The sequence below is a fragment of the Branchiostoma floridae genome, chromosome 7 (genome assembly GCF_000003815.2).
Source record: "Branchiostoma floridae strain S238N-H82 chromosome 7, Bfl_VNyyK, whole genome shotgun sequence".
Classification (NCBI taxonomy): domain Eukaryota; kingdom Metazoa; phylum Chordata; class Leptocardii; order Amphioxiformes; family Branchiostomatidae; genus Branchiostoma; species Branchiostoma floridae.
In genome coordinates, this window is record NC_049985.1 from 21,666,247 (window position 1) to 21,692,333 (window position 26,087).

Here is a 26,087-nt window from a genome sequence, read left to right on the forward strand (position 1 = left end):
TTGAAGATAAAGTTATCAAAGGAAATTGACCGACAGCGAACAACAGCTGTAGTCCGTAGTGGGAGGAGCTAGAAAGCGCGCCGAAAGCTTCAGGTCACTGAAGAATTTAGTAATAATTTGTACCGTCACGATACATCTCAGAAGACCATTGAATGTGTAGTCATAATTCTGACATGTCCAAGAATCTCTGCGATGTCATTTGAGGACACAGAGTATTTCAAGGCGTGATTTGTCCCATCGAAATTCACACAAAGGAACAATTTTTGTTTTGTTTCGCCGTCTGTATGGGGTTTTCTGGCGACCGATATTGCTGCCTTTTACCAGAACAACTTCCGGTTCACTGCAACAGAACACTGCACACCGGCCCATTTACCAGTATTCGTCGATTAAATGATCAGTTAACGGAGATACTCACCACCCAATATAATGTCCTTGTTCCATTTAGTCAACTTAGATGTCCGATTTTCTTCAAATCAACTTTATTGAGTGCAGAATAATTTTTGGACATGAAATATGCAACTTTTTGGTCAAAAAAACTCAGTTTGTTTCTCTGAGGCAAAAAGAGCATTTTTTTTGCATTAAAAAATGATGTGGCGAATCGATGTCAGATTTATCTATTAGCTTGAAGAGATCTAGAGATGTGAGTTTAACTCTAGCATTTTCGATGAAAGAGTTCAAACTGAGTTCAAAGATTGAAATGAGTCCCTCCCCAATGGGTCATTCCACTCACAACCAAGGTAGGAACGACTAGTTTAGACGTATTATTACAAACTAAAAAATTGCAAAAGTCGAACAAAAAATGCTTGATTTGGTAGGTGCATATATTAAACGCCCGGTGTTGTACATAACTGGTCTATTTTAGCAGTCAATTTTATCATTCAGAAAAGATAATAATTAGCGAAAATAAAACGATACCCAATGACAACATTCATGGACTTCACCAAGTTCATAGGGAGCGAGGCAAACTGCGCATGGCGCTATTGCAAGCTGAACTCTGATCTCGGGTATTGTACTTTACCCATTTTTTTTTGCCAACGAACTAAGTACTTTGGCCATTCATTGGTCTCTGTCAAAGTAAATGGATCAAGATGAAGACCAGATTGAGTGAAGACGGCACAAAACTTGTGGCTGCGCATGAACTCTCTCCTTACTACTTTGACCATACAGGTTTCCTGACAACATGGACGCTCTCGAAGCTGATTATGTATTCTCGACCAGAGCAGTCAGCCGTCTTCTACATGCCAGGTTTCCTTGAGACGGTCGCCAGCTTCCTACGATACCAAGAAATCCATCTACATCCAGAATTCTACACCAAAGTCAAGTTCAACTCCACTGTAGAGGTTGTGGCTGGGGTTGGGTACGTTGGTAAGACATCTTGGATATGCCAGGGACATGTTCGGCTTGCAACATCACAAGACATCTTGTGTCACTACAACTGCCAGTTAGTTTACGTGGATATATCAACTCGTCAACCCATCGTACTTCCACAACATCTGCGGCTGAAGGGAAAGGGTCTCCGGCCAACATTTGACCTGTCGCCAGTGTCACCAAATACACCAATGTATTCTCACAAGTTTAGCATTGTAGAGAGTGATATTGATGGCAACGGGCATACTAACCAGTCCGTTTTCATAAGACTCTGTTCCGATACCGCTGTTCTTGGTACGAAAGCAGGCTGCTACCCATCGCTATCTGGGGACGTGTTGAAGTATCGTGTGAAGAAAATCGCCATGTTGTTTCAGGAAGAATCTCTAGTGGGAGACATGTTAGAAGTGCAGTCATGGGAAATCTCATCCAAGCCTGTTTCCCTGGAATTCCTTGTGAAAAGGGGACAAGATTGCATAGTGCGCTGTTCGTTTGAATTCTTTGCAGGGGAGAGAGCAAAGCTTTAAAAGCACAAGTGGACGTCAACGGGTGTCCAGGACTTAGTCAGTTCTTAAATTTCACAAATCCACTCTCGACGAGACAGCCCAGGGGTTGTTAAATTTTATGTATGAAATAAATTTGTTATGTGCAATTGGAAATATTGTCCGTTTTCTCTGTGGTTTAAATATCTAGATATGGACAGCATTGTATATCTTTCTGTGTGTTTGTGTGCATATGTTCGTTTGTGTGTGTGCGCTCGCGTATGCGTGAATTCATTTGTCAGTGTTTTTACGATAACTACGTTACAAGTACATGCATTTTCAAGCTGTTTTCCAATTAAGTCGTGCTATTGGCTGGACTGACCCATTGAGATTGAGGGTGAAATCCTGGTGCAATTTATTTATGTCTTTTTTCTTTATATCGATCAAGCTTTTTTTGAAGTGATTTGTTTTCCTGGTTTCACGATGTATTCCAATGTTCACTTTCTACACCCCTCCCCCTTTATTGGTGTCCGCCATATTGGAGATCAAAGGTTACCAGGTGCAAGGGGCATGGTATAATGCAGCACAGTGCAGTGTATCGTGCAGCTACTCTTTAGTCCCCTGGGGACTTAGACGAAACGTACATATACTCGATACATCTTTAATACTGTAGATTTAGGAGTCGCCATGAAGACCAGGTTGAGTGAAGACGGCACCAAACTTGTAGCCACGTTCGAGCTCAGTCCGTTCCACTTCGATCGCACAGGCGTCCTGACACCGTGGATCCTCTCGCACATGATCAACATTCCGGGAGCTGAGAGGTCCGAGTTTTTCCGCATCCCCGGTTACTCGGAGACAGCCACTAGTTTCCTACGTTACCAAGAGTTCCATCTCCAACCCGCGTACTACACTGACGTGGGAACCAACTCCACTGTAGAGGTTGTGGCTGAGATTGGGCACGTTGGCAAGTCATCATATGTCTTCAAGGGGAATGTTCGTCTTGGAACTGACTCCAAGGACAGCATATGTGTCTTTAACACACAGCTGGTCCATGTGGATATGTCGAGTCGGCAACCCATCGCCCTTCCACAACATCTGCGGAGGAAGAGAAAAGGCCCCCGGCCAACATTTGACCTGTCGCCAGTGTCGCCAAATACTCCAATGTATTCTCACAAGTTTAGCATTGTTGAGAGTGATATAGATGAAAACGGGCATACTAACCAGTCCGTTTTCATACGACTCTGTTCCGACACTGCTGCTCTTGGTACGAAGACAGGTTGCTACCCATCGCTATCTGGGGACGTGTTGAAGTATCGTGTGAAGAAAATTGCCATGTTGTATCAGGAAGAATCTCTAGTGGGAGATATGTTAGAAGTGAAATCATGGGAAATCTCGTCCAAGCCTGTGTCCCTGGGATTCCAAGTCAAAAGAGGGGCAGATGATATAGTGCGCTGTTTGTTTGAATTGTATGAAGAAAAGAGAGCAAAACTTTAAAAATAGATAAAAGTTTTGACAAAGATTTAAACAAACATACACACAACTAAAGTTCAATTAGCTTGGAGAATCTTTTGAGACGAACTCTGTCTTTTTGTCATAAAGTTGTAATCCACACTCGCCGAGATCGTCTAGAAGTTAATTCTTGATGTATGAAATAAAACTGTCGCCAACAATTGTAAATATTGTCTGTCCCTTGTGGTATGTGTTTAATTACCTCCATAAAATGTCATGGAGGTTATATTTTACCCCGCGTTTGTGTGTCTGTGGTGTGTGTAAACAAGATAACTCAAGAACGGCTGGGTGGATTGGTTTGATACTTGATGTGTTGGTAGGGTGTGATGAAAGCTGGAAATGATTAGATTTTGGGCCCCCTAGCAGCTCCCCTTGGTACTGCAGCGCAACTTCCGGTTTTGCTATCTTGGTGTTCTGAACATGCTATGGTCACGATTTTTAAGTATTAGATAGCTCTTGTGCTCAGGAAGAAATGACATAAGTTTGGGCCCCCTAGCGTCTAGTTTTGGGATAGCAGGGGCATTTTTGTCAAAAACTTCTGAAGACGATAACTCAAGAAGGGAACAGCGGATTTTCATGATTTTTGGTATGTAGGTACCTTAGACAATGTTGTACAAGATAAAGTACTAATTATGCAAAATAGGAGTACATTTGCATGATTAATGAGAATATTCTATCATAGCAGTTTTTTCAATGTATCTCTCGTCTCAGATGTGATATGGTCGTGACATTTGGGTGGTAGATAACTTTTAACGTCATGACAAAGTGGGGAAAGTTTCAGTCCCCTAACATTTAATTGTGAAACTGCAGGGGTGTTTTTGTCAAGACACTCCAAAGAGGATAACTGCAGAAAGGAACGACGGATTGCCTGCATTTTAGGTATGCAAGTAGCTTGGGCAAAGATGTTCATAATGATATGCATTTTATGCAAATGAGGAATTAATTTGCATAATTAATGAGGAAATTGTATGATTCCATTATTTGCAATAACTGGACTTCGATAAATGTAACACTTGTTAATTATAATCGGTGGAACATATGCAGATATCAAATATGCAAATGAGGAACTTACTTGCATAATTTATGCAAAAATTGCAAATAACTTAATGATTGATGATCTGAATTGGGAATTTTACTTGTGACATGTGTACTGTACGTTATTCAATGATGAACAACACCATGCATAAATCATGTTAATATTAAGTCATTTGCATGAAATTAACAAGAGCTTTAAATGTTCATGGAGGTATGAGGTCGCCGAACTCTAGTTTGTTAATGTGTGTGCTTGTGTATTACATAGGCGGGTAACAATAATGAGTCTGCATTCGAAAACGTACTTATACTTGTGTCCTCATTCACCTTGCTCTTTGCAAACCTCTGGAAGCTTACACAAGACCACAGTATTAGCTAAAAATATAGCACCACAACGACAGTGGATAATAGCAGACAAGCTCCCCTCCGGTCTCATGCAAACTCTTAACTGATTATGAGTGGTACACGCAAATCAGACACTGTCAACCTGACGGAAAAAGAATTACAAAAATCAAAATTGTATCAAGAAGTTTCAAAACTTTATTTGATACATCAACATATGGGTAACAGTCTCAATAACGTTACAGTCTCGTCGAGAGAGCACAGTTGTCTAGGACACCATGGATATCTTCCTAAAGCTTTGCCCTCTTCTGTTCAAAGAATTCAAACAAACAGCGGACAATGTCATCCTCTCCTCTTTTGACTAGGAATCCCAAAGAAACTGCGATTTAATACTACCGGACCCGCAAGAAGCCCCGATAGAAATGGGATGACATTCAGGCTTTTAAATGGGAAATCGTCATGTCGGTCAGGAACCTACTAGTATTCGAAACAACCATTCGAAACTGCCGTGCCGATTCTGCGATTTCCAGCGCAATTTCAACTATAAGTCAGCCAAAATTACATCCAGTGTACAAAAAACAACAATATAACATTCCTACCAAGGTTGATATCCCTACCAAGAGTTATGCTAGTCAAATAAAGAGGGGCTTTTCTCGAACATCCTATGACTTGGCCTCCTCGACGTGAATGTCCGCCATCTTGAATGTCAAAGGTCATCAGCCTACTGTACACAGTGTACACATAGTGTTCCGGCTGGACGGACCGGCTCTCACCGTTTTTGGTAAGATTTGTGTTTATTTCTACCGGTCAACAGCAAAATGCTTACACCATTGATAGAAAGAACGTCTTCTGGCAATGTAGATGGTGTTTGGCATGGGTTAACTGGTCGATATTTTGTAGGAATCGCCGGGTATTTAGAGTCAGCTGACTTCATAATTTGCAGCTGCCCCTTCCTAATACTAGAAATAAACACAGGGTTTTATGAAAATAATGCTATGCAAAAGACGTTTGGGGAAGTCATAACAAGTCGCAGTTTCTTAATTGAGTCATTATGCAGGTTGGAGTTGTATTCACCTTTTATTATTTGGACGGATATCGCTTCAGTGTATGCACAGTGGGGGGAGGGGCTGTGTGTCAGAAACAACAACAACAAAATTGTAATGTGTATAATTACAACAAGATTATGGTCACATGACGGACTACTGTAAGCAGAAATTCTGGCAGTCCAGGCTAGGTACAAGATAAAAGCTCCTTTGTAGCTTGGTAACTGATAAAAAAGGAGAAATGCTAGATTGTGTATTTTCACACAGGCCAGTCTATTTAAATTCTTGTGCACCAGCTCAAACGAACTGAGGCATTATTTAGGGTCAGCTAAAGGTCAATAATAGCCACGGGGTTATTGACAGGAACATCCTGTCAATCTGGTACAAAAATAAAGATCTTTATTGACAGGATAAAAAGGAATGAGTTTGAGACAGTCAGCCCCTATTTGATCAGTTGCTGATATGGTCTGCCAGTCCTACAGTACTGTAAATGCATTTAAGTTCGTGGGGATTTAAATTCGCGGTAGTGCGAAAATGGAGTGTACACAGTGGTTTTAAGGTTGCGGTATCATTATCTACTGTAGTCACATACTGTAATGGACAAATATTCGCGGTGATTTTAAGTTCGCAGTGAATTGGCAACCACGAAAACTGCAAACATAAAACCACCGCCAACATTTCTGCATTTACAGTAACTCTACACTACTCTACTCTAGTAGTATTGTGTTAAACTCATGAGCAGTGGGTCGAAGTTACTTTTGTTTAGTCTTATTTTATTATTATATATTATTTATCATTAATACAGGGATATCCATGTAATGTTAGGTTTATGTAAGAGTTTATAGGGTTGACAGCCTGATAAGGTACCATTCACAAGATTATCAATTATTTTAAGGCTGTAATATTAATAAGGTATTCTGTGATTAGCTACGCAAACACATTCATTCCTGTCAATATTGGGAAAAAAACTCTTATTGACAGGATCACCATTTCTATAGGGAAAATAGAATTCTTATTGACAGGAAAACCCATCAATAGCCTCAGCCTTATAATAATCTAACTCCTGATAAAATGAAATAGAATTTACAATGTTTGTATATATTTTGATTATTTTGCGTGTAGTGTGACTGTCTGCCACATATATTTGTTGACCCTTGCATATTGAAGTATGTTGATAAGTTGATATGATAGCAGGCTTTAAATATCAGTGAAAAACAACAACAAGTTTATTTTTATCAAGCTCCCACGGCAGCACTGCATGGTGACATTCTGTGCCTTTCAGTCAGCATCTCTCTGTAAACACTCACGTCTAAAAGTGGGGAATAACTCAGGGGATCATATTGCCTCTGAGACTTGACCCATTGATTATGAAGGCTTTTTATGGTATTTATATAAGGTTGTCTCCAAGACCCAACCCTCCACCCTGGGATGGAAATTTGCTTGATGGGACAGACAAAAAATTCACCTCAACTGACCCAAATTTCTCACTGAACCTCATGTCATGAAACTGGGGAAAATGTATTTCCAAAACATAAAAAATAAAAGATTTAATAACAAAAATCAACATGGGCTCTTAATCAATGAGTGGGGCAAAAATAAAAACAGCTGGAGATGACCTTGCCTTTATGTGTAAGGAGATGGCCAAAGTACATAGAGAAATTGAGGTACTTATTTGCATATCTTGACCATTGTTTTACCTGCCTCTTTCTCTTCAATGCTGATTTTGATGGCCTTGACCTATGTTTTTTTTAAAACTTTTAATAAAGTATTATGGCATTTGAATACTGCTCCATTTAAGGGAAGTACTAGTAGTATCTGAAGAACGTATAACTACATTTTATCTGTCAATGTTCACAATACCAATTTGTTCCTAGAATTTATGAATGATCCAACCCATTTATAAATGATTTTGAAGATGTTGGACAATTTATCTCCCACTGAATATAGAAAAGAAGTCAGAAGTGGAAATAGAATAGATGTCATTTCCCTCTCAATTTATCTACATAAATGATATTTCCCTTCTTTCTTAAGTATGAAATTCTGTATACCACTGTTTTACACTGTTTGTAATAATATCACTGTATTGTTCCCACAGCCTCCTGTATCTCCCATGACCATGTGGTACATCATGGAGAACACCCAGACCTGTTACGAGCTGAACGAGAGGCTGATCCACGTGATCTGTGATTGGGAGATCTGTACCAAGGACGATGTGGAGGACCTGATCAACAAGGGCGCGGACATCAACTGTGTCCACGGGACTCTGCGCCCGCTACACTGCGCCTGTATGGTCAGTGATGCTCGCTGTGCGGAAATGCTCCTGGAGAGAGGAGCTGATGTAAGTATACTAACTCACATCTCCATGTATTGTGTGGTGACATTCCATGTAAAAGCTCTAATGTCATACAATGTATCAGGGTTGTAATAACATTACATACAGGTGTTTCAGACCAGATGATAATTGGGGTATCACACGGGCCTCTACATGTATTATGCACTCAGGTTTCCATCTAATATTTTGAATGCACTTTTGGTGCCAAGTGCGCTGCTGTCAAAAATTCAAATACTGGATTTGGCCATTGAAACTGAAGTCATTCCCATTTTTAAAATATTTAAGGATACCAAATTTCTGGCACATTTTGCATTGAAAGTTGCGCTTTTGGGTACATGCTAGGCAAGTCAGATCGCCCTAGGGCCTTTGGCAGATCTCTCAATAAATTTCATAGATAACGATCAAATCATTTAGGTTTTGAGTGTATTGTTGTCCTTTAACTTAAGTTAAGTCATACTTTTACGTCTTGCATCATACACTAGTTATGAAATCATAATTTCACACAACTTCACTTTTGGTTGCTGTATAGTCAAGATTTCGGTCTAGTGGAAAGGGAGCCTTTAGTTAGCAATTACTACAAGCCTTCATAAATCTTCATTTGCAGTGACAATGCAAGAGAAACTGCAGGCAGTTTAAGTTTCTTTGTTATTTTGAACCAGTACTTGGGACCATTTGTAAGATAAGATGAACGTACTGCAAACTTATTGGCATTGTTATGAAGATTTATTTTAGACGGGGATATTTCTGTTGCAGGTAAATTCCAAGGATGGCTATGGCCGTACAGCTCTTCACTATGCTGCTGAGAAAGACTCCAACTGTGTCTCCATCCTCCTACAGCACGGAGCGTTCATCAACGCACCCGACGGGAACCAAGACACACCCCTGCACTGGGCTGCCTTCCGCAACAACGCTCCGTGTCTTAAAGTCCTCCTTCAACACGGAGCTACAGTCAACTCCTTAGACTACAACAGCGACACCCCTCTCAGTTGGGCGTCTATGAAGGGGAACCTCGAAGCCGTGGAAATCCTCTTACAGTACGGCGCCGAAGTCCAGACCGAAAACTACAACGGGTATTCGCCGGTGTACCGGGCTTCTCTCATCCAGGCTCGTGGGCTGAACAACACAAACGACGACGAGAGCCTGAACTTACTGATCCGAGCGTCGGGACAGTTTGACCTCCGGAACGACAATGGACAGATGCCCAATGAAATTGTGAGGGACAACCAGCTTTGCGACAGGCTTCTAGAGCTGTCCAACAACCCAAGGACTCTTAAGGACCTCTGCTTATACAAGATAAGGAAATCTATAGGAGAGACTTATCTCCCGAAAGCTGTGAAGAAGTTACCACTTCCGGAGTACCTGAAGAGATTTCTTTGTCTGAAGAATTGATGACACCTTCATCTGCTATCTTAATGCTAGCAGACTGGGATTTAAGCAAAATTGTTTTAACTGTATATTGATAAACCTAACACAGATGTACTAAACAGATGTACTAATATTAATATTGTTGTTGGGAAGATATGACCAAGGAGCTCCTTGATATGACCAAGTCTTCAAATTCTTTGTTCCATTATGGGGAATGAACTACTCCAATAGGGTACATAATATTATGTATGTTTTTGAATGAATAACCCCCCTCCCACCTTTTTCTGTTTTAGACATGCAGTTTTGCTTGTGAGATTTTATTTTTAGGGCACCCCCTTTGATTTTATAGGTTTTAAAACTGTAGATCCAGGGTTTGATGATTATATTTATGACTATAAACGTTAACTATTGTGACTCTGATTACTGATGTATAATCTTTGCAACTGAAAGTGGTGTAACTGTAGCTGGCAAATATGAGAGAGCATGACATTCCTATTGCAACTGTGACAACTCACTCTACTGCACAAAATTGCACTATAGGAAATTGTGCCAACTCTGCAAATCTGTGCGATGCATTTGCGTATGAAGCCCAGATGAGCCAACAAAATGGCCGTGCCCAATATGGCACATTTTCAGTTTTCAGATTACTTTATTTAAAATTGCAGTGTTACCAATAACATCGTACAATTGATAAAAATTCATCAAGAAGGGGTTTGCATTGAATAAAAGCATGTTAACATTTTGGGCCACTTCAGGCAAAAAATTTTGCGGGTTTGCAAGTCTGTTTTCAATATCTGGCGCAATTTGGAGCAGTCAAATTGAGATATCTGTTAGACGTGCATGTCAGTGAATATGTCAGTTCTATACTACATTATTTTGGAATGTATACCTTTTGCACTGACCTAAGCCCTATATTACTCCTAGATATCGCTGAAGAAAGAACAGATGTTTGGCTATAGTTCACTTCTGACAAGACAAGATACAGGCCAAAAGTATCTTTTTAATTGGACTGATGTCATGCATATTTCTCAAAGTGCCCTGGCAGACAAAAAAGATAACCGTTGTATTCGGAGACTCCTATTTGTAGTTTAAAGGTAATGGGTAGATTGCAGGATGGCCAAAACATATTTTAAGCAAGTAACAAGGTGTGTACTCTAAGCTTAAAGGACGTCTAATGCAACTTTCTGGATTTTCCACAAATCAATGTATGATGTACATTTGCACAAGCCACATGGCAAAGTGGTCTCTTGAACAGACATGTATTAGCTCTTATATCATTCTCAGTTACATTTTCAAAGAATATGGTAAAAAATCTGAGTCAGTTCAACCTGTTTTAAGGATTTGGATGCAAAATTATTTCAAGTTGAATGTTGTTTTATTTTATAACAAAATGTTGTGTGATGTAAATATATTCAAAGATATAACCATACTAAAAGTATTGTCTGCCTAATATGTTGGCATTGTATACTAGCCATGTCAATACATGTACTAATAAATCTTATAAATACTTATACCTGAAGAGATGACTATGAATGTTTAGTATAGATCATATCACAATTCTTTCTATACTAGTAAACAACTACCCACGCACCAAATGTCATTACAATCCATCAACAGCTTCTTGTGCCATGTTGCTTTAAATTTAAACCCACAGACCTTTAAGTTCAGAACTTTTGAAATTTTGGCGCCAAAATTTTACAATATACATGTATCCCTTTAAATTAAAACCCGCAAACACAACTACATAGCAACAAACGTTGTCGAAAACATACACCTCTTGAAATTTTGGAATCAATAGGCCATAGAGTGGTATCAACTAACACAACAAAGAAAAATAATAGGAATAAAAGAAATAACTTAAACTTTGGTTTTAAAAAGACCTGAACATATTGCAAAGACCAAGCGTACAGCTAAACAAGTTACACGATCTTCGCGTTCTACGTATACCTACGCCATACATGTTCTAGAACAACTTAAATCGTCATTGTTTAATTCCCTCTTGTGACATTGTCACATTATGACGTCACAATTTGTTATTCCTTTTTACGACATATCAAAACCATCAGAAGAAAAATGCCTGTCTTGAAGCTAAGCTCGGAACCTCCAGATGTTAATTTAGACAATTTGGAGTTGTTTTTGGATAACGATGCGCTGTTCGTGGAATATTTCAACGCCTTCCTCGGCCTGCCGTCCTTTGCCTTGCGGCTTCGCTACAACGCCGAGGCCGGGGCTTTCGACATGGTCGGGGGAGGGTGCTGGGCTTGTCGGGCCATGCGGGCCATGAACAGGGGGGAGAACCCGACTCCGTTCTTACGGGAGAGCCGGCGAGCCAGCAGGGAAGGTGGGTCGGTTTTGGTCGTATACTGGTATATATAGAACCTAAACAACTTTTACAAGCTACATGACTACCAGTTCAAGCAAATCACCACTAGAACACTATACAGAGACGGGTCATTCTTGCCAAGAACAATCAAGGACTGGAATTGTTTACCAGCAGTGGCAGTCGAGGCCGCCACAGTAGACACATTTGTGCCTCGGGCCCCTGCTTCATAACAGCCTACCTAAGACAACTGACGGATTCAAGGGTATCGACCATGGACTGTTAATGGACTAACGAGTATTACGTCTACAAGTGCGAGCGTCACCACCCCCCAAATATGCCAGTATAATCTTCTTCAAGATTGTGGGCATCAACGGGAAGAAGAAGAAGACATGCTATCACTTAACCACTTGTAGTATAGAGTATGGAACACATTTTTCTGTTCCCGATCTATCAAACTGGAGTTTTTCTTTACACAACTAGTGATGTCTTAACTGCTTATGTTTCAGTGCCTATCAGACAGCTTCTACATGTAACTGAAGAACTGCTTCTCGCCGCTATAAGTACCCGATGTAGGTGGCGCTTTTGCGGCGAGAACACAGCCCCAAACGTGGCTAAGTTTGTATCCCCTCGTCCCGTTTCATCCATAGGGTCTAATAGGCATAGAAACGTATAAAGCGGGTGAGACATTAAGTGGTCGTGTTAAAGGAAATACTCTCCAAGCAGAGGTTGGTGGAAAAAATCGTGACCTTTTCCTTTCATATCTTTTTTTTCTATGAAAGGAAAAGGTCACGATTTTTCCCACCAACCTCTGCTTGGAGAGTAAAAGGAAACTCCAACATCCTATGTTCTACCAACCTGATAACATTATTTTCTTTTCCAATATGCTATTCAGATGACTCGTTGGGAGCACAGCTGGACAAACTGCAGGGACTGGTTTGGATCAAGGTCCACCGCCTTCCCGCCTTCCTACAGAGCAGGTACTACTCCAAGTACCGCCTGGCCAAGCTACTGTCCCAGGTAACCTTAGTATAGTTCATCCAAAGATTTCTTATGACTTTGAAGAGCTCAAGGAGCCGTAACTCTAACACTAGCTATTGAAAGGACCGTTTGAACCACCTGTTATGAGCTTAGGGTACGGTTGCATAGTTTTTACGTCGCCATCTTAGTACGATTGAAAAACTATTGTTTTCTAGACATATTCATGAACGTGTCCTGTAAATGCAACTAGTTTGTTTACGATGACGTTTAGGTTCTTACCAGTGGTTGATTGTGTCATAGCCTACTTCCAAACTGTAAAACATCAAACTCGACTTTCGACGATTGCTAGTACTCAGCGCACCAGCGGACGCATTTAATCTATTTCATTTTATTTTAGCAGGGTAAAATCACAGTAGCTAAGGCATTTCCCATACAGATATAAAATGCATGTTTGTTATATCGGGTGTTTAAAAAGCTCGAGGACTCATTGCTCTAACGACCTGTCCTAACAACATTATGAAACCTCCAGGTGCCCGCCTGTACCTCCGGTCTGTACCTACATGTAGACCCAGACTACAGACCATGGGCCCCGCGGTACAGTCTGGAGGACACAGAGGATGACTCCGCTAAGGACACCATCAACGACGAAGATGTAGAATTTGACAAGTAATTTGCATTCATTACATTAGATGTATTCCTGTGTTTTTTCCTTATTTCTCGACTTCATTGAGCTAAGCGTTGCATTACGAAACAAGGTCTGTCTGTCTGTGTGTGTTTGTGTGTGTGTGTGTGTGTGTGTGTACATCCGTGTGTGTGCGTCTGTGTGAATCTCTCTCTCTCTGTATGTGTGTCGGTGGTCTGTGCGTGTGTATGTACGTCTGTGTGTGGCTGTGTTTGTGTCTGCATGCATGTGTACATGTGTGTGTGTGAATTTTGTTATTCATGATATGCAGCTGTCGGAATGAAAAATCATACAAAAGAAACACTACTAGTATTTGATGGTGCTGCACATTCACCGCTTACCTTTGTCCACCATCTTGTGTTAGGTTCGTGAAGAGCATGTGTGTCTGTCTCGGCCAGACGAACCCAACACAAACCAAGCAGTGGTACGCCTGGGCAAAGCACGCGGAGACTACCACAAGCACCCCGAGCGACCAGGAACCCAACCCGCCACCATCATCAACAAGTTACGGCACTCTCTTCAAACAGAAGGGCTTCGACGTCTACATGTCCAAACCGCCTTCGAGAAAGAAGAAAGTCTCTTCGAGAGAAATTGTAAAGATGGCTGATAATGGCGGACGAGCTAGTCCCTACTTACACTCTCCTGCTGCGTGTATGTGCGTGAATTCTGATCTAAACGCTCTGGAGACGGAGGAAGGTAACAGGGGGTGTATTGACGAGGATCCATCCGGTTACTTGGCGGTGTATGGTCGAGGTATCGCCGACAAGGCAACGGTGAAAGAGTTCGGAGAGTTTTTGAAGAGCACGAGTGGCGAAGTCAAGTGGAGTCTGTGGCTGGATGCAGACCATACCAGATTTGTACAGGTTTGTTCCTCACAGTTTGAAACGCGATTAAATGTTGATGGAGAGGATATTGTAACTGACAGTTGGTAACTATGGATTTGAACCAGAAATACCTGGCTATACCATAGAGCAATAAGATATAATGACCTCAGTTGATTTTGTCACATTTCTGTTTATCAATTGTAAAAGATTTGTTGCTTATGTTTTGTTTTTATTGTTTATGAATTGTAGGACTCCAGGAAGAATAGTGATACTACGTTTAGAGATCCCAATAAAACAAACAAACAAAATGACGTAGCATGTCGAAATTATACGCTCTTAATTGTGAAATGTCAATACCCTAACGTTATAGCCAACTTGATATTGCCTGTACAATACTGGCTTATAAAGTTGGTCAAAAGGCATGATGTATCTATAGACGTTTTCTAATCAGGATTCCCTCTGTTTTGCAGTGCGTACACAAGATGGGAGCTTTCCTCGCCAAGCTGCAAACCAAGTATCTACACAGCAGCTCCCCCTTACGACTGTCCACGGAGATGGAGCAGAACCTGGGGTTGCAAAGGTAGAATGTACTTTGGAGACTTTTCAAATCACTCCTGTTTAACATGGCAAATAGGCTATTTAACATGCATATTACAAATCTACGTGGCGTAACTGGTAGAGCGTTCGGCTCGGAATCAAAAGGTCCCGAGTTCGATACCCACCGTGCCCCGACGTTGTACCCTTGGGAAAGACACTTAAGATCACTTAAGACAACTTTCCCTTACGGCGGACTGAGGCCCAACAAGCCTCTTCGGCTAATCTGTCTAAATGTGTGCCAAAAACACACTACGGTTTTGTTGTGCCAGTGTGCCAACATCTGCATAATGATGACTCATAAACCAAGAACCGATAATTTTTTTTACGAATCTAAAGCTTTAGATTCATGCATGTAGACACAAATATTGTCATTATTTTGACTATCTTCAAAGCCATGTAATTTGACTATCTACTAGGATTCGTGACTGGCGACCCCACCGTCTCCAGGAGGCGCAGAGCCTGCTGGTGCAGCCGCTGCTGCAGTACTGGTTACCGCGCTTCCTGCGCAGCAGAGACCAGGGCTCCCCTCTCATCAGCTACGAGGGGAGCGACGTTTCTGTGGAGTCCCTAGGGCGCCCTACTTCAGGTAGCCGGTTGAACGTTTTTTTGACTCTGTAGGCCCACGTCACATTTCCAAACCGGAGCCCGGCCGGCAGCTGTCGGGAACGAATTCGAAAAGTGTGATCGAAAAGACCCCAAACTATGCAAGACGTAAAGAGAATAGTCGTGGGCATTATTTGTGTATATTTTTACGTTTATAATTTCTATTTTTCTTTTCCACAAGCAGCCAGGCCTGGCCCCGGTTTGAAAATGTGACGTTAGCATAAGTCTTTTTGCCGTAAACGACACAGAATCACACAAGTCATGTAATTAACAGACAGAATTGTACGACTTACCCTTGAAACGTATGGCAATGATAAAATCTATATCCCCAGCAACATCTCTCGGGTTCGACACGGCGGATGTGACGTCACGGCCCCAGTCCTGTATCCCCAGACTCCGGTCTTCTACAGAGGCAGCCAGACGCATCTACGGAGGCGGCCAAGGAAAGTAAGTATGGCTCTCCTGCGAAGAGCACAGCCCCTGGACAGACTAAATCGGGCTGAGGTTTCCACATTGTCGGCGTGGCCTCTGAGCATCCTCCTACGCAGGGACATCCAACAGCCAAACTGCCTGTCTGGATGTGCCCTGCTCTTTCAACGTTGCAACCGTCACTCTTAGTTCCCGTGGACGTCACCCCCAAACCAGCTGTCAGCCAATCAGAGAATAGGCTTTCCGTTTTCAAAAGCTGTCTCGGACGTATAAGGGTAACCTCATTAATATTTATAAGCAGGGCGGTCAGGAACTAAGAGTGACGGTTGAAAGAGCAGGGCACATCCAGACAGGCAGTTTGGCTGTTGGATGTCCCTGCGTCCCAGCTGTCCGCCAACTAGACAATCGGCTTTACCTGAACAGGTGATAGGCCGGCAGCTAGCGCTGGTTAGAGCCCACAAAGTGGAAACCTCAGCCAGGTTTAGCGAAGTCTCCTCAAAGTATATTGTGTATGACTTTTAAGTATGACTTTTAAGTATGACTTTTAAGTATGACTTTTAAGTATGACTTTTAAGCCTCCATTGCAGATTCCCGCCGACTGTTTTACCGTTAAAATAAGATACCGTTTCAAAACCGTTTTTTTTATTACGTTTTTTTCATTAGTTGTAATTACGACCCACTTCGTCCCATAATAAGAAACGTGATAAAAAAATGTAACTTTGGAAAAAAAAAGCAAAACGGGATTTGAACGTAATAAAAAACGTAACTTTGCAAAAAACCTGCAAAAACGGGAGTCTGCAACGGAGGCTCACAAAACTTTTAATGTAATCACGCTTTTGATGTAACGTTAATCATCACTACAATGCAGGGCCGACGAGTTTGAAAGATTCAAGACAAGTGTCAGCAGGTCCAGAAGCGCTCGGAGCACGCACAACCACTCCAGCACCCCCCAAGTCGACCAGCTCCAGTCGGAATCAAACATCACTCGCACAAGACCGTCTTCGAAAAACAAGAAAGGCAAAGACGAAGCAAAGCAGAAACAAGAAGAACTTAGGATGAAGAAAGAACTGGAGAGACGATTTCCCATAACGAAAGTGCGGCCTAGAAAATCGTCCTCCTCTACAAGACGACCGAAGAGTAGTCCCAGTACCGGTGCTGATAGTAAAATGGTGTCATTCTGCCTCTCCGCAACACGACCACCTACAGCACCGAACAACACAGGGAGGGGTACACCGACTAAAAAGTGTGAACACGAAAGAAAAGTGGAAACTAAATCCCCAGGGAAGCAACCCAACCGTCCCAAAACTGCAGAAGCCCAACGTGAAGAACTGAGCAGTGACGTCACACAGGAAACGGAAGTGACGCAAGTTGAGCAGACTCTAGTTCTTGACAAACGAGCCGGGAACTTTTTCGAGCAGTTCTGTGAGGCGTCAGGCAACAAGGTAACAGAAAAAGTTTCTCCTACGTCGACGTCTGCACTCTGGTATCTGTTTCGTCGCACTTCATGCCATTGTTTTTGTAAGGAATTTTCAACAGATAACGACCAGCATAATTGTGAAATGTTGAATAATTGCTTGAATCCATAACATGTCAGTTTAATTAGTTTTGTTCCAGACGAAACTTTTTTCAAAGATCTTAAATTTAAACCACTCCACTAGATATGGGTGAACGCTGTAGACTTCTGGAGGGACTTGCAGGAGTACCGGCGCCTGTTCAACACGGAACCCCGCCAGGACTACAACATCCAGCGGAAAGCTAGGCGGCTGTACTCACGGTATCATATGTACCTTTCTCCTATATGTACCTTTACCGTTATCAGGTTTAGAAAATCAAAACATCTTCGTCGTCCATACATACGCTTCTAGTTTGGCGTTCTTGTTTTTGAAATGTAAGAAGCTAAGCACGCTACTTCAAAAGACGTAGCTCGTCGCAAATGATGTCCATCTCTGATACAAAAGAAATTGGAGCTCGAGAAAAGGTAGCCAAAGCCTTTTCGGGCTGTACACGTAGGGACTGTGCGCTATCTACTGTGTCTAGGACGCGGTATCAAAAGTCGGACCCCCATCTCCCAACCAGAGTTAGGTACCCTTTTTTACACCTGTGTGGAGTGAAGAATGTCATGTTAAGTGCCCTTCCCAATGACACATTTAAGTCTAACCAGGAATCAAACCCGTAACTCTTGATCTTACGTCTGCTAGCCTGGCCTTGCCATCCGAAGGTGATGCCACTTCGATCATTCGACGTCAGGAGTGTAAAGCTAAGGGCACAACCCGCCGTTCGTGCAATTTGTCCGTACGTTGTTTTTTTTTTTTTGAGAGGCCACGTCCGCCACTTATTTTTGAAAATGTTCAAGCTGTACAGGGCAGGCGCGTCGGCCGTACTGGCACGTACGGGGGTCAAATCCGCAGCTCGATGGCACACAAGGTTTTGCCTGCACGTAAAGTTCTACGGTGTGTCTGCGTGCTTCAAAATCCGTTGGATTCCCTACGAGTTCGTACGGAGGCGGTACTTACCACTTACGGATCCCCAAAGATTGCCCACGTTTTGGCACGTATTTGCACATACATATACAGCGGATTGTGCCCTTACCTTTAGGCACATTGATTGATCATTTTAAGACAGCTTATTCTGTTTGTTGTACAGATACATCGTGACGGGGGCGTCCCGGAGTATCCTCTGTCCTGTAGACATATCCTTCGAGGTGGGGTGTGCCCTGTCGGCAGAGGCGCACAGCCAGGACAACTTCTCAGCTGTGGAGGACCACGCCCTGCTGGTGCTGAAGGAGGCCTGGCTCGCCATGAGGAGTGAGGAGGCTGACCTGTTGGTGGGACCGCTGAAGATACCACACTGAGGGGAGCAGACTCCGTACATCCGTCTCCATACATCTATTAGGCCATCTTGATTTGATTATATGGATGACATCACCTGGGAACCCCAAAATTGGTGCGAGCATGCGAAGAAAAAAAAAGTTTGGCCTTAAAAAGTTGCCTTCATTATGTATCAAGAAGGTTCAACATATGACTAAACAAGAGTATGACATACCCAACAATAGATTAATTTTTGTTCTTTCTCATTTTCTTCAGCTTTGTGGCTAACTTTGGGGTTTGACTTAGGTATTCTAGGACATTAGTAGCCGTTTTGCGATATGGTTGAAAACTTTTTTTAACGGCCGGATATTGATGCGCACACGAATGTCATCCATATAATCAAATTAACATGGCTTAATCTTTCCAGATAAATGAAAAATATATGTAACCAAGCTTATACAACCTGCACATGTAAAAAGGAAGTAATAATACAAGCTGAATTCCTTATTTCATGATGTGGAGAAATGAAAATAAACTTTACTGAACAACAGCAACAAGTGGTCCAACAAGATAGTTCTCTTCTTGTGCTATCATTGTCCCTAGTACACCAAAATATGACACATTACTATTGTGTTATAAATTCGTTAGCCAAAAGGTAAAAAAGGTAAAATGTAGTGCTATAGCCTTTTTGTGGCTGCAGGGGTAGCAGGGTTGTTATCCACTGTGTCTACTGCACAGCATTAGAAGGTGGAGCCCATCCCTCTCCTACCACTGCCCTGTACCTCCCCAACCAAAATCAAAAACATTTTGTACACCTGGGTTTAATGAGGGAAGTCATGTAAAGTGCCTTTCCTAAGGACACAACATGGGTGGCATATCAGGGGCTTCAAACCAAGAACCTGGGTTCTGGGTCAAACACCCTAACCGTTACACCAAGGACGTTATAACACCAACATTACACCTTCATTACACCAACACCAGGCTGAAATATTAGGACTACAAATGAAACCCAAAATGAGAAGCTCCATTGACCTTAATAAGTCTTTCCATTGTTGTGTTTCCAATATACTTTTAAAGTCATAAAAGAAAGCACAGTGACACAGTACATAAAAGTACAAAAACTCCTGGGGATACATGTTTTCTATTCAATTCTGTTTTTCTATTACACTTCATTATTTCTAGTATATAAGTTGAGAGTAGCAGTCATGAGTTTAACATATGAGTACACATCTTGATTTGAATTCTTGATGTTGAGATCAAATGTTGTTTTAACATTCACATAACTGGCAAACATCCACTTTCTATGTTAAACAGTATAGTTGTAGACATCCTCCTACGCACAGTCCCCAACCGGCTAATACCCTATGTTGGGACCCTGCTATCTGAAGGGCCACCCCCGGTTACTGACCGCCCTGCTTATAAATATTAATGAGCTTACCCTTATATGGGAAACAGGCAATCAGCGCCCAATCAGGCCTTTGTGAGATCCCTTTTGAAAACTGAAAGCCTATTCTCTGATTGGCAGACAGCTGGTTTGTGGCGACGCTCACAGTAACCGGGGGTGGCCCTTCAGATAGCAGGATCCCCTCATAGGCGATTAGCCGGTTGGGGTCCGTGCGTAGGAGGATGAGTTGTAGAGTTGTCTACTGGTTTCTACTAGGACTCCATTGGTTCCTCCTCCCCTGCACCCCCCTCTGCAGGGGGTGGCGCCTCCCCTTCAGTCGACTCCTCCGTTTTGGAGGTTTCCCGCTCCTTGGAGCGTTTGGAGTGCTTGCTGCGCTTGTGTCTGGAGCTGCGGTGTTCGGAGGAATCTTTCTCACCGTCATCGTGGTGTCTCCTGAAAAGGGAAGGAAAAGATTTAATATCACATTAGCAAGGGACTCAAATCACAAAACATTGACAGCAATCATATATTATAGAGAAGTGATTACATGATTGGAAGTTTGACCAATTCACACATACAAAACAGAAGGTCAAAGATCTCACAACTCTAAAAACTGTTTCTTGGTCAATTGTAGTGTATCAATTAATTATGCATATAAGGTCTTGCAGTAGGAAAGGTAACTAGATTTAGTAACCTTTCTTCAGCCAATTTCAGCCAATCAGCGTGCGCTCCGGGCCATGACGTCATTTTCCCGCGGACCCGATCCTTCCATGCCAAGCTATCTCTCCGTTCATTTTCAATGCGAATTTTGGCTCTATATCTGCTTGGAGAACAGTTCAAAGGTCAAAATACGTCATATCCGTCTTGTAGAACCCTTGTGGAAACAAGGGGAAAGCGTTGAAGCCAATTTTGATCGGCGAAAAACCACGAGAATCAACAATTTCTGGCCGGAATGGCGGCCAAATCGTCGGGTAAGCGGTCCATTTCTTCATTTTTTCATGTGATTTGACTGGTCTAACTTGTTATTTTCATGGAATTTGTCGTAGTTTTTGTTGTTTTTCCGTGATTGTTTGGGGTGTCGTGAGTCGATTCCGCCATTTTGTCTTTGTTTGTCTTGCGATGCAAAGAATTTTTGAGTTTTTGAAGTTGACCAGTTGCTTGCTCGGGGACAGCCAGCCGTATTGTTAGTGCACGGACATTTGCACACTTGCGGGTTGTTTCTTCGTAGAAAAAATGATTTTATTTGCCTTTCGCGGCGGGTTAAACCAAATCTAAAAATTTTCTTGAATTAATCAAAGTCTCCACCATGCTTCTACATTGTTGGTTTGGGGCTGATGGTGTTCTAGAAAATTTCCTCCTTTTTTGAACGGGTATAAGCCGCAATTTTAGCGATAATGGCTAAAGGTGGGGAGGGGGGCGTTGTTCTGCGGAGATCGCTATGGGCATGAGTCCTGCCGTTTTTTATCTGTAATTTTCAATTGCATATCATTTTGACACAATCATGAAATATGTGTGTCTTCTGAGATCATTGTGGCGACAAAATTGATGACTTGAATGATTTTTTGAAGGACATTTTAGTCTTCAGTATATTGGGGATGGGTTCACGCATGTATGGAGTTTGGTTCTTCCTTTTACTAGTATTTGTAAAAATGCTGTACTTTAATGTCTATTTTGCTGGACTTTATATAATAGTCTGTTGTAATTTGTAGGTAGATTTGTGTGTTAGTAAATATTCTGCAGACATGACTAGGCATTGACAATGTATAATAATATGTGATGGTAGGACTACTGTGGCAGGGTTTGTATGTCAATTCTGAAATATTGTGCTTGCCCATAGGTGACAAAATGGACCACTGCTACCAACTGAAAAGAAGATTCAGACTATGTGGAAGTGACAACAACACTTACCAATGATGTGGTACATCATATGGAGCAGTTTCTGAACCTCGTTAGGATTGATCCATCTGCCAACCTAATTAGTCTGTCACAAATTACCTTTCTTTATGCAATGTTAGATATAAGAATCACCTCAGTGTTGTGCTGTCAAAGAGGCAAAAGTTAATGAAGATACTGTAAGTTGTGTAGGGACCATATAAAGTTCCCTAATTTTATTGGTTTATATTTGTATGACTACGGTCCTCAGTGTTATATCACCATAAGAGGCAAAAGTTTATGTGGATATGTTGTGTTAGGACTAAATGAAGTTACCAGTACCCTGTGGTATCTGTTTTGTACATCATTTATATTTGTATGACTATGTTCCTCAATGTTATGCCACCAAAAAGGCAAAAGTTAATGTTGATACATGGATGTTGTGTGAGGATGTTTAATCAATAGAGGCTCTAAGACAGTGCAATGTGACCTTCGCACACTACCTGTTTTTTGATATATTGAATTATTATATTAAATTAAATAATCAAATTTATTATATATTAACTATATGGTCCAAATTTTGTGTGAAAGCCTCAACATATACTAGTACATGTAGTATGCATAACAGAACAAGGACTACAAGATGAGGAGTGTAATAAGTTTAAAATTCCGATGTACATAAATGTTTTTATTGATGTTAACAACATGAGTGTCAAAAATAAACATTGTTCGATGTATTTACTATAAAGTCTATTACATGTAATAAGTCTATTACTAATGAAGTAAATACTACAATATTGATAGTAGGGCACCTCTCCCATCTAGTATTAACATTCTATCCAGAGATTCTAAAGTTTTCCTAGCCAGAAATATTCGGAAACTTAAACACACACTCAGATAGACACACAGACACAAAAAAAAATGGAAGTAACAATATGAAACGGTAATGTACCAAAAGACAAAAAGCAAAGATTTCATCAGGTGTCAACCACTTCCTCAAAGTTCCTGGATCTTCCTGGTTTTGGCGGCCATCTTGATTTGGGGTCAAATATTGGGGTCATGGAAATGGCGCACTCTGATTGGCTGAAGAAAGGTTACTAAATCTAGTTACCTTCCCTACTGTCTTGACTAACATAACATGTGTCCATATATCACTCCGTCATTCTACGGAGAATGTGACCAGTACATCCAAAATATGTACCAGCAAAAATGCTTGTCAAGCAAAAAAATACCTCCCTGTGAATTAGTGACCTCCACCAATGACTCCATGACTGGACTGTCATGTCTGATTAGTTATTAGATGTACCACCTCTGAACTGTACTTCCTGACATTCTAACCTCTGCAGTCATCTTCCCCCTCACTTCCCGACACTCTCCTAATGCTTATCTACTACCATAACTGACACACACCTACATTAACTGACCAACGGAAAAATATTTTCCAGCACAAATTAGTCTATGATAAGTTGGAAAGATGGGTACCTCCTGGATGACCGATGTCTGTCCTTGCTTTCCTCTGTCTCTTCGGTTCGTCTGTTGCTCTCTCGGTCTCTGTCTCTGTGCCTCCGTTCTCGCTCGCGGTCACGGCTACGGTCGCGCTCTCTCTCCCGCCCTCTGTCGCGCTCTTCCCGTCGTCTATCCCTAAGGTACGATTGCGACATGATGTCAGTTGTGGTACAACAAAGGCCATCATAAAACAACACTTAGAGACCTACAACATCAGGGTTTAAAATTAATTTTTGTGAACAGTTGCTAAAAATAGCCTAAAAATTTAAGTGTACAGAAAAAAATGGATGTACAACAAAAGATAAAGTAAAATGTTAGCAAAACATAATCACAAAGCCTTCTGCCTCTCTTCACAACTTAAGTTCACAACATTAGTTTTATCATGTACCTGTTAAATGTATTTGTTGTGACCAGTGTAATTAATAGCCCGGTGTGGCAAAAATGTGCAATAAAGGTCTTCATTCAATAGAGGTTTTATGGCTTTTTCTGATGCTTAAATTCTAAGAATGTTCTGCATTCTGGTGTAAAATAGTGCCATTACCCTATAGCCTACAAAAATATCACTTATTGCATCCAGTCAAAAATTAAGTGCAAAAGATCCAATTTTGAGTGCACAAAGGTGCACATGCACCCAGTATTTTGAAACATGAGTTGTCATTTGATAATAAAAGTGATGAAATTTCCCCTTGGTAATTTTATACTGTACTAGTGACAACTTGAAACACGGACAGATTTGAAAACATATACACAACACAACACACCTTTCTCTGTCCCTGTCTCTATCCCTCTCTCTCTCCCGATCTCTGTCCCGGTACTCCCGTGGTTCTCTTTCCCGGGTTCTCTCTCTGCTGTGTTGTCTTCTCTGATACTCCTGCTCACTGTCACTGTTAGAACAATAAAAAAATCACAATGTCAAAAGAAACATAAGATAAACATTACATGACATATCCCTCCATAACAAGTAAATCATCTATCTAATATATACATAATGTCTCTTTTCTTTGGTGGCCCAACAACTATTTGTTGTGTAGACAAACACAAAATAGTTGTGAACCATGTATTTTTCCTTTCGTGTAAACAGACAACTTTGGAACAATTTGGTCTGTCAACCATTAACTTAAAAATCATGACAGAAAATGTTCTGTTATGATGTTTTCGCAGATATAATTGAAATCTACATCATTCACCCAGATGAGAGACCTGGCTCATCCCTGTGTTGCATTCAGCTAAAAGAAAGGGAACATCACCCCGTAAGGGGCAGTATAACTTTAACGTAAATTAATACTGTACGTTATATACATAACGTACGTCATAAATATGGTAGAAGACGAAATACATTTTATTTCAAACTGCCCCTTCTATGATTAAGAGAGAAAGAGCTTTTAAAAGAAGCCACCAAATTCTATCCTAATATCTCCACGTTTACAGACAAAAAGAAAACTACTCTCCTTTTAACGTCCCAAAACCCACACATTACAGAAAAAAGTGGGATCTTTCGTCAAACCCATTAAGTTACATCTTTAAGTTAGACTAGAATAGTCACTTACTATACTGTTTACCATAATCATTTGTCTGTCATTTTTTGTCACTGGCAATTAGCCCTCGGGCAAGAATTTGCAATAAACTTAATAATAATATAACAGTGCAGTATAACACCGTCGTACCTGGAGAAGTCGCTCTCTGAGCCCCTGTTCATCGGAGGGCCCGGAGGGTGGAAGAAGTCGTATTCATCGTTCTCCTGTCTGCGCCCGGGGTCCCAGGAGCCGGGAGGGGGGCCCGAGGGGGGTGGGCCCAGGTTGTAGGGGGGGAAGTCTGGGTGGTCTGCAAGGAACAAAAATAGTGTAGTCAGTGTGTCATCTGCTATCTGTAGCATGTGTGGTCAAGTGAGTGGTTAGCAAACCCGTCTCTGGACTAAGAGGCTGGAAGTTCAAATCCCGGATGTTGTTGCTCATCCAACATGCTATACACACCAGAAAGCCTTAATAGTCCTTAGAATGAGATATATAATGTACTAGTAAAGCCATAGACCACTGTTCATGGTTGAAAAGAGCTAAATGAGTTCAAGCGGTACAATGAGCCTGTGAACGTTGTACACAATGTCTGTCTTCTCTGTCACAACCAGTGGAAGAATAGCTCTATCAAACCTGTTTGAGATCATTTCCACTTATTTTACACAGGTAAAAGGTAGATACATGTAGCCCCTATTAGACTCCGCGGATCACTGGTCAAAAATAGCAGAAATTGGATAAACAGAGTCAATTGTACACTGGGAGAGTTGGCCGGCCAGAGGAGTTATTTCCCACAAATCCGTAGAGGCTAAGATACATATAACAGTTCGGTTCAGTTCAGGTCATCCTCATACGAGGTGCCATTAACAATGTCTAACCATGCGTTTCTATCAAGCATGGCGGCTAGCAGGTTGTAGTCCTTTAACCCAACCTCCTCCTCCAAAACTTTCTTAAGTGTCAGGTTCGGTCGTCCCCTTTTTCTCTTTGCATCAGGTTCCCAGAGGAGAACTTTGGCAGCTATCTCCTCATGACGTGCTACATGGCCAGCAAGGGCCAGTCTTCTTTTCTGAATAGTTCTAGAGATCGGGGGAAGTCCATTGTACA

General features: G+C 41.6%; 4 protein-coding genes and 1 long non-coding RNA gene across 5 annotated transcripts in view; 4 read left to right on the forward strand and 1 right to left on the reverse strand.

Annotated features, from left to right (window-relative positions):
* The first annotated feature begins 5,224 nt into the window (after positions 1 to 5,224).
* Positions 5,225 to 10,935, forward strand: LOC118419672 (ankyrin repeat and SOCS box protein 8-like). Its single transcript, XM_035826185.1, has 3 exons — positions 5,225 to 5,511; positions 7,869 to 8,111; positions 8,859 to 10,935. Exons 2-3 carry the CDS (start codon positions 7,884 to 7,886, stop codon positions 9,492 to 9,494), a joined length of 864 nt encoding a protein of 287 aa, XP_035682078.1. The 5' UTR covers positions 5,225 to 5,511; positions 7,869 to 7,883; the 3' UTR covers positions 9,495 to 10,935.
* Positions 10,936 to 11,501: 566 nt separating this feature from the next.
* On the forward strand, positions 11,502 to 19,007 carry LOC118419647 (regulator of G-protein signaling 22-like). The gene is made up of 10 exons (XM_035826142.1): positions 11,502 to 11,811; positions 12,686 to 12,810; positions 13,301 to 13,437; positions 13,818 to 14,316; positions 14,748 to 14,857; positions 15,291 to 15,460; positions 15,810 to 15,924; positions 16,775 to 17,348; positions 17,565 to 17,680; positions 18,550 to 19,007. Exons 1-10 carry the CDS (start codon positions 11,544 to 11,546, stop codon positions 18,755 to 18,757), a joined length of 2,322 nt encoding a protein of 773 aa, XP_035682035.1. The 5' UTR covers positions 11,502 to 11,543; the 3' UTR covers positions 18,758 to 19,007.
* Positions 19,008 to 19,220: 213 nt separating this feature from the next.
* Positions 19,221 to 25,363, reverse strand: LOC118419690 (U1 small nuclear ribonucleoprotein 70 kDa-like). Its single transcript, XM_035826216.1, has 4 exons — positions 25,140 to 25,363; positions 24,237 to 24,359; positions 23,452 to 23,610; positions 19,221 to 20,550 (listed from the first exon to the last, which is right to left on the reverse strand). Exons 1-4 carry the CDS (start codon positions 25,346 to 25,348, stop codon positions 20,370 to 20,372), a joined length of 672 nt encoding a protein of 223 aa, XP_035682109.1. The 5' UTR covers positions 25,349 to 25,363; the 3' UTR covers positions 19,221 to 20,369.
* Positions 20,774 to 22,310, forward strand: LOC118419714. Its single transcript, XR_004831651.1, has 2 exons — positions 20,774 to 21,068; positions 21,935 to 22,310. It is a non-coding gene; the product is annotated as an uncharacterized LOC118419714 (long non-coding RNA).
* Positions 25,364 to 25,879: 516 nt separating the features above from the next.
* The window catches only part of LOC118420168, a 4,287-nt gene continuing 4,079 nt past the window's right edge, over positions 25,880 to 26,087 (forward strand). Inside the window, exon 1 of the mRNA XM_035826880.1 lies at positions 25,880 to 25,893. Within this exon, the coding sequence (XP_035682773.1) occupies positions 25,880 to 25,893 (14 nt within the window). The remainder of the gene's footprint in view (positions 25,894 to 26,087) is intronic.

Coding starts and splice junctions, on each gene's coding strand:
- LOC118419672 (XM_035826185.1), top strand. CDS start 7,884: ATGACCATGTGGTACATCATGGAGAACACCCAGACCTGTTACGAGCTG. Junction 8,112..8,858: donor TCCTGGAGAGAGGAGCTGAT/GTAAGTATACTA, acceptor TTTCTGTTGCAG/GTAAATTCCAAGGATGGCTA.
- LOC118419647 (XM_035826142.1), top strand. CDS start 11,544: ATGCCTGTCTTGAAGCTAAGCTCGGAACCTCCAGATGTTAATTTAGAC. Junction 11,812..12,685: donor CCGGCGAGCCAGCAGGGAAG/GTGGGTCGGTTT, acceptor TATGCTATTCAG/ATGACTCGTTGGGAGCACAG. Junction 17,349..17,564: donor GTGAGGCGTCAGGCAACAAG/GTAACAGAAAAA, acceptor CCACTCCACTAG/ATATGGGTGAACGCTGTAGA.
- LOC118419690 (XM_035826216.1), bottom strand. CDS start 25,348: ATGCTACAGATAGCAGATGACACACTGACTACACTATTTTTGTTCCTT. Junction 24,360..25,139: donor TCAGAGAGCGACTTCTCCAG/GTACGACGGTGT, acceptor TTGTTCTAACAG/TGACAGTGAGCAGGAGTATC. Junction 23,611..24,236: donor AGAGACAGGGACAGAGAAAG/GTGTGTTGTGTT, acceptor ATCGTACCTTAG/GGATAGACGACGGGAAGAGC.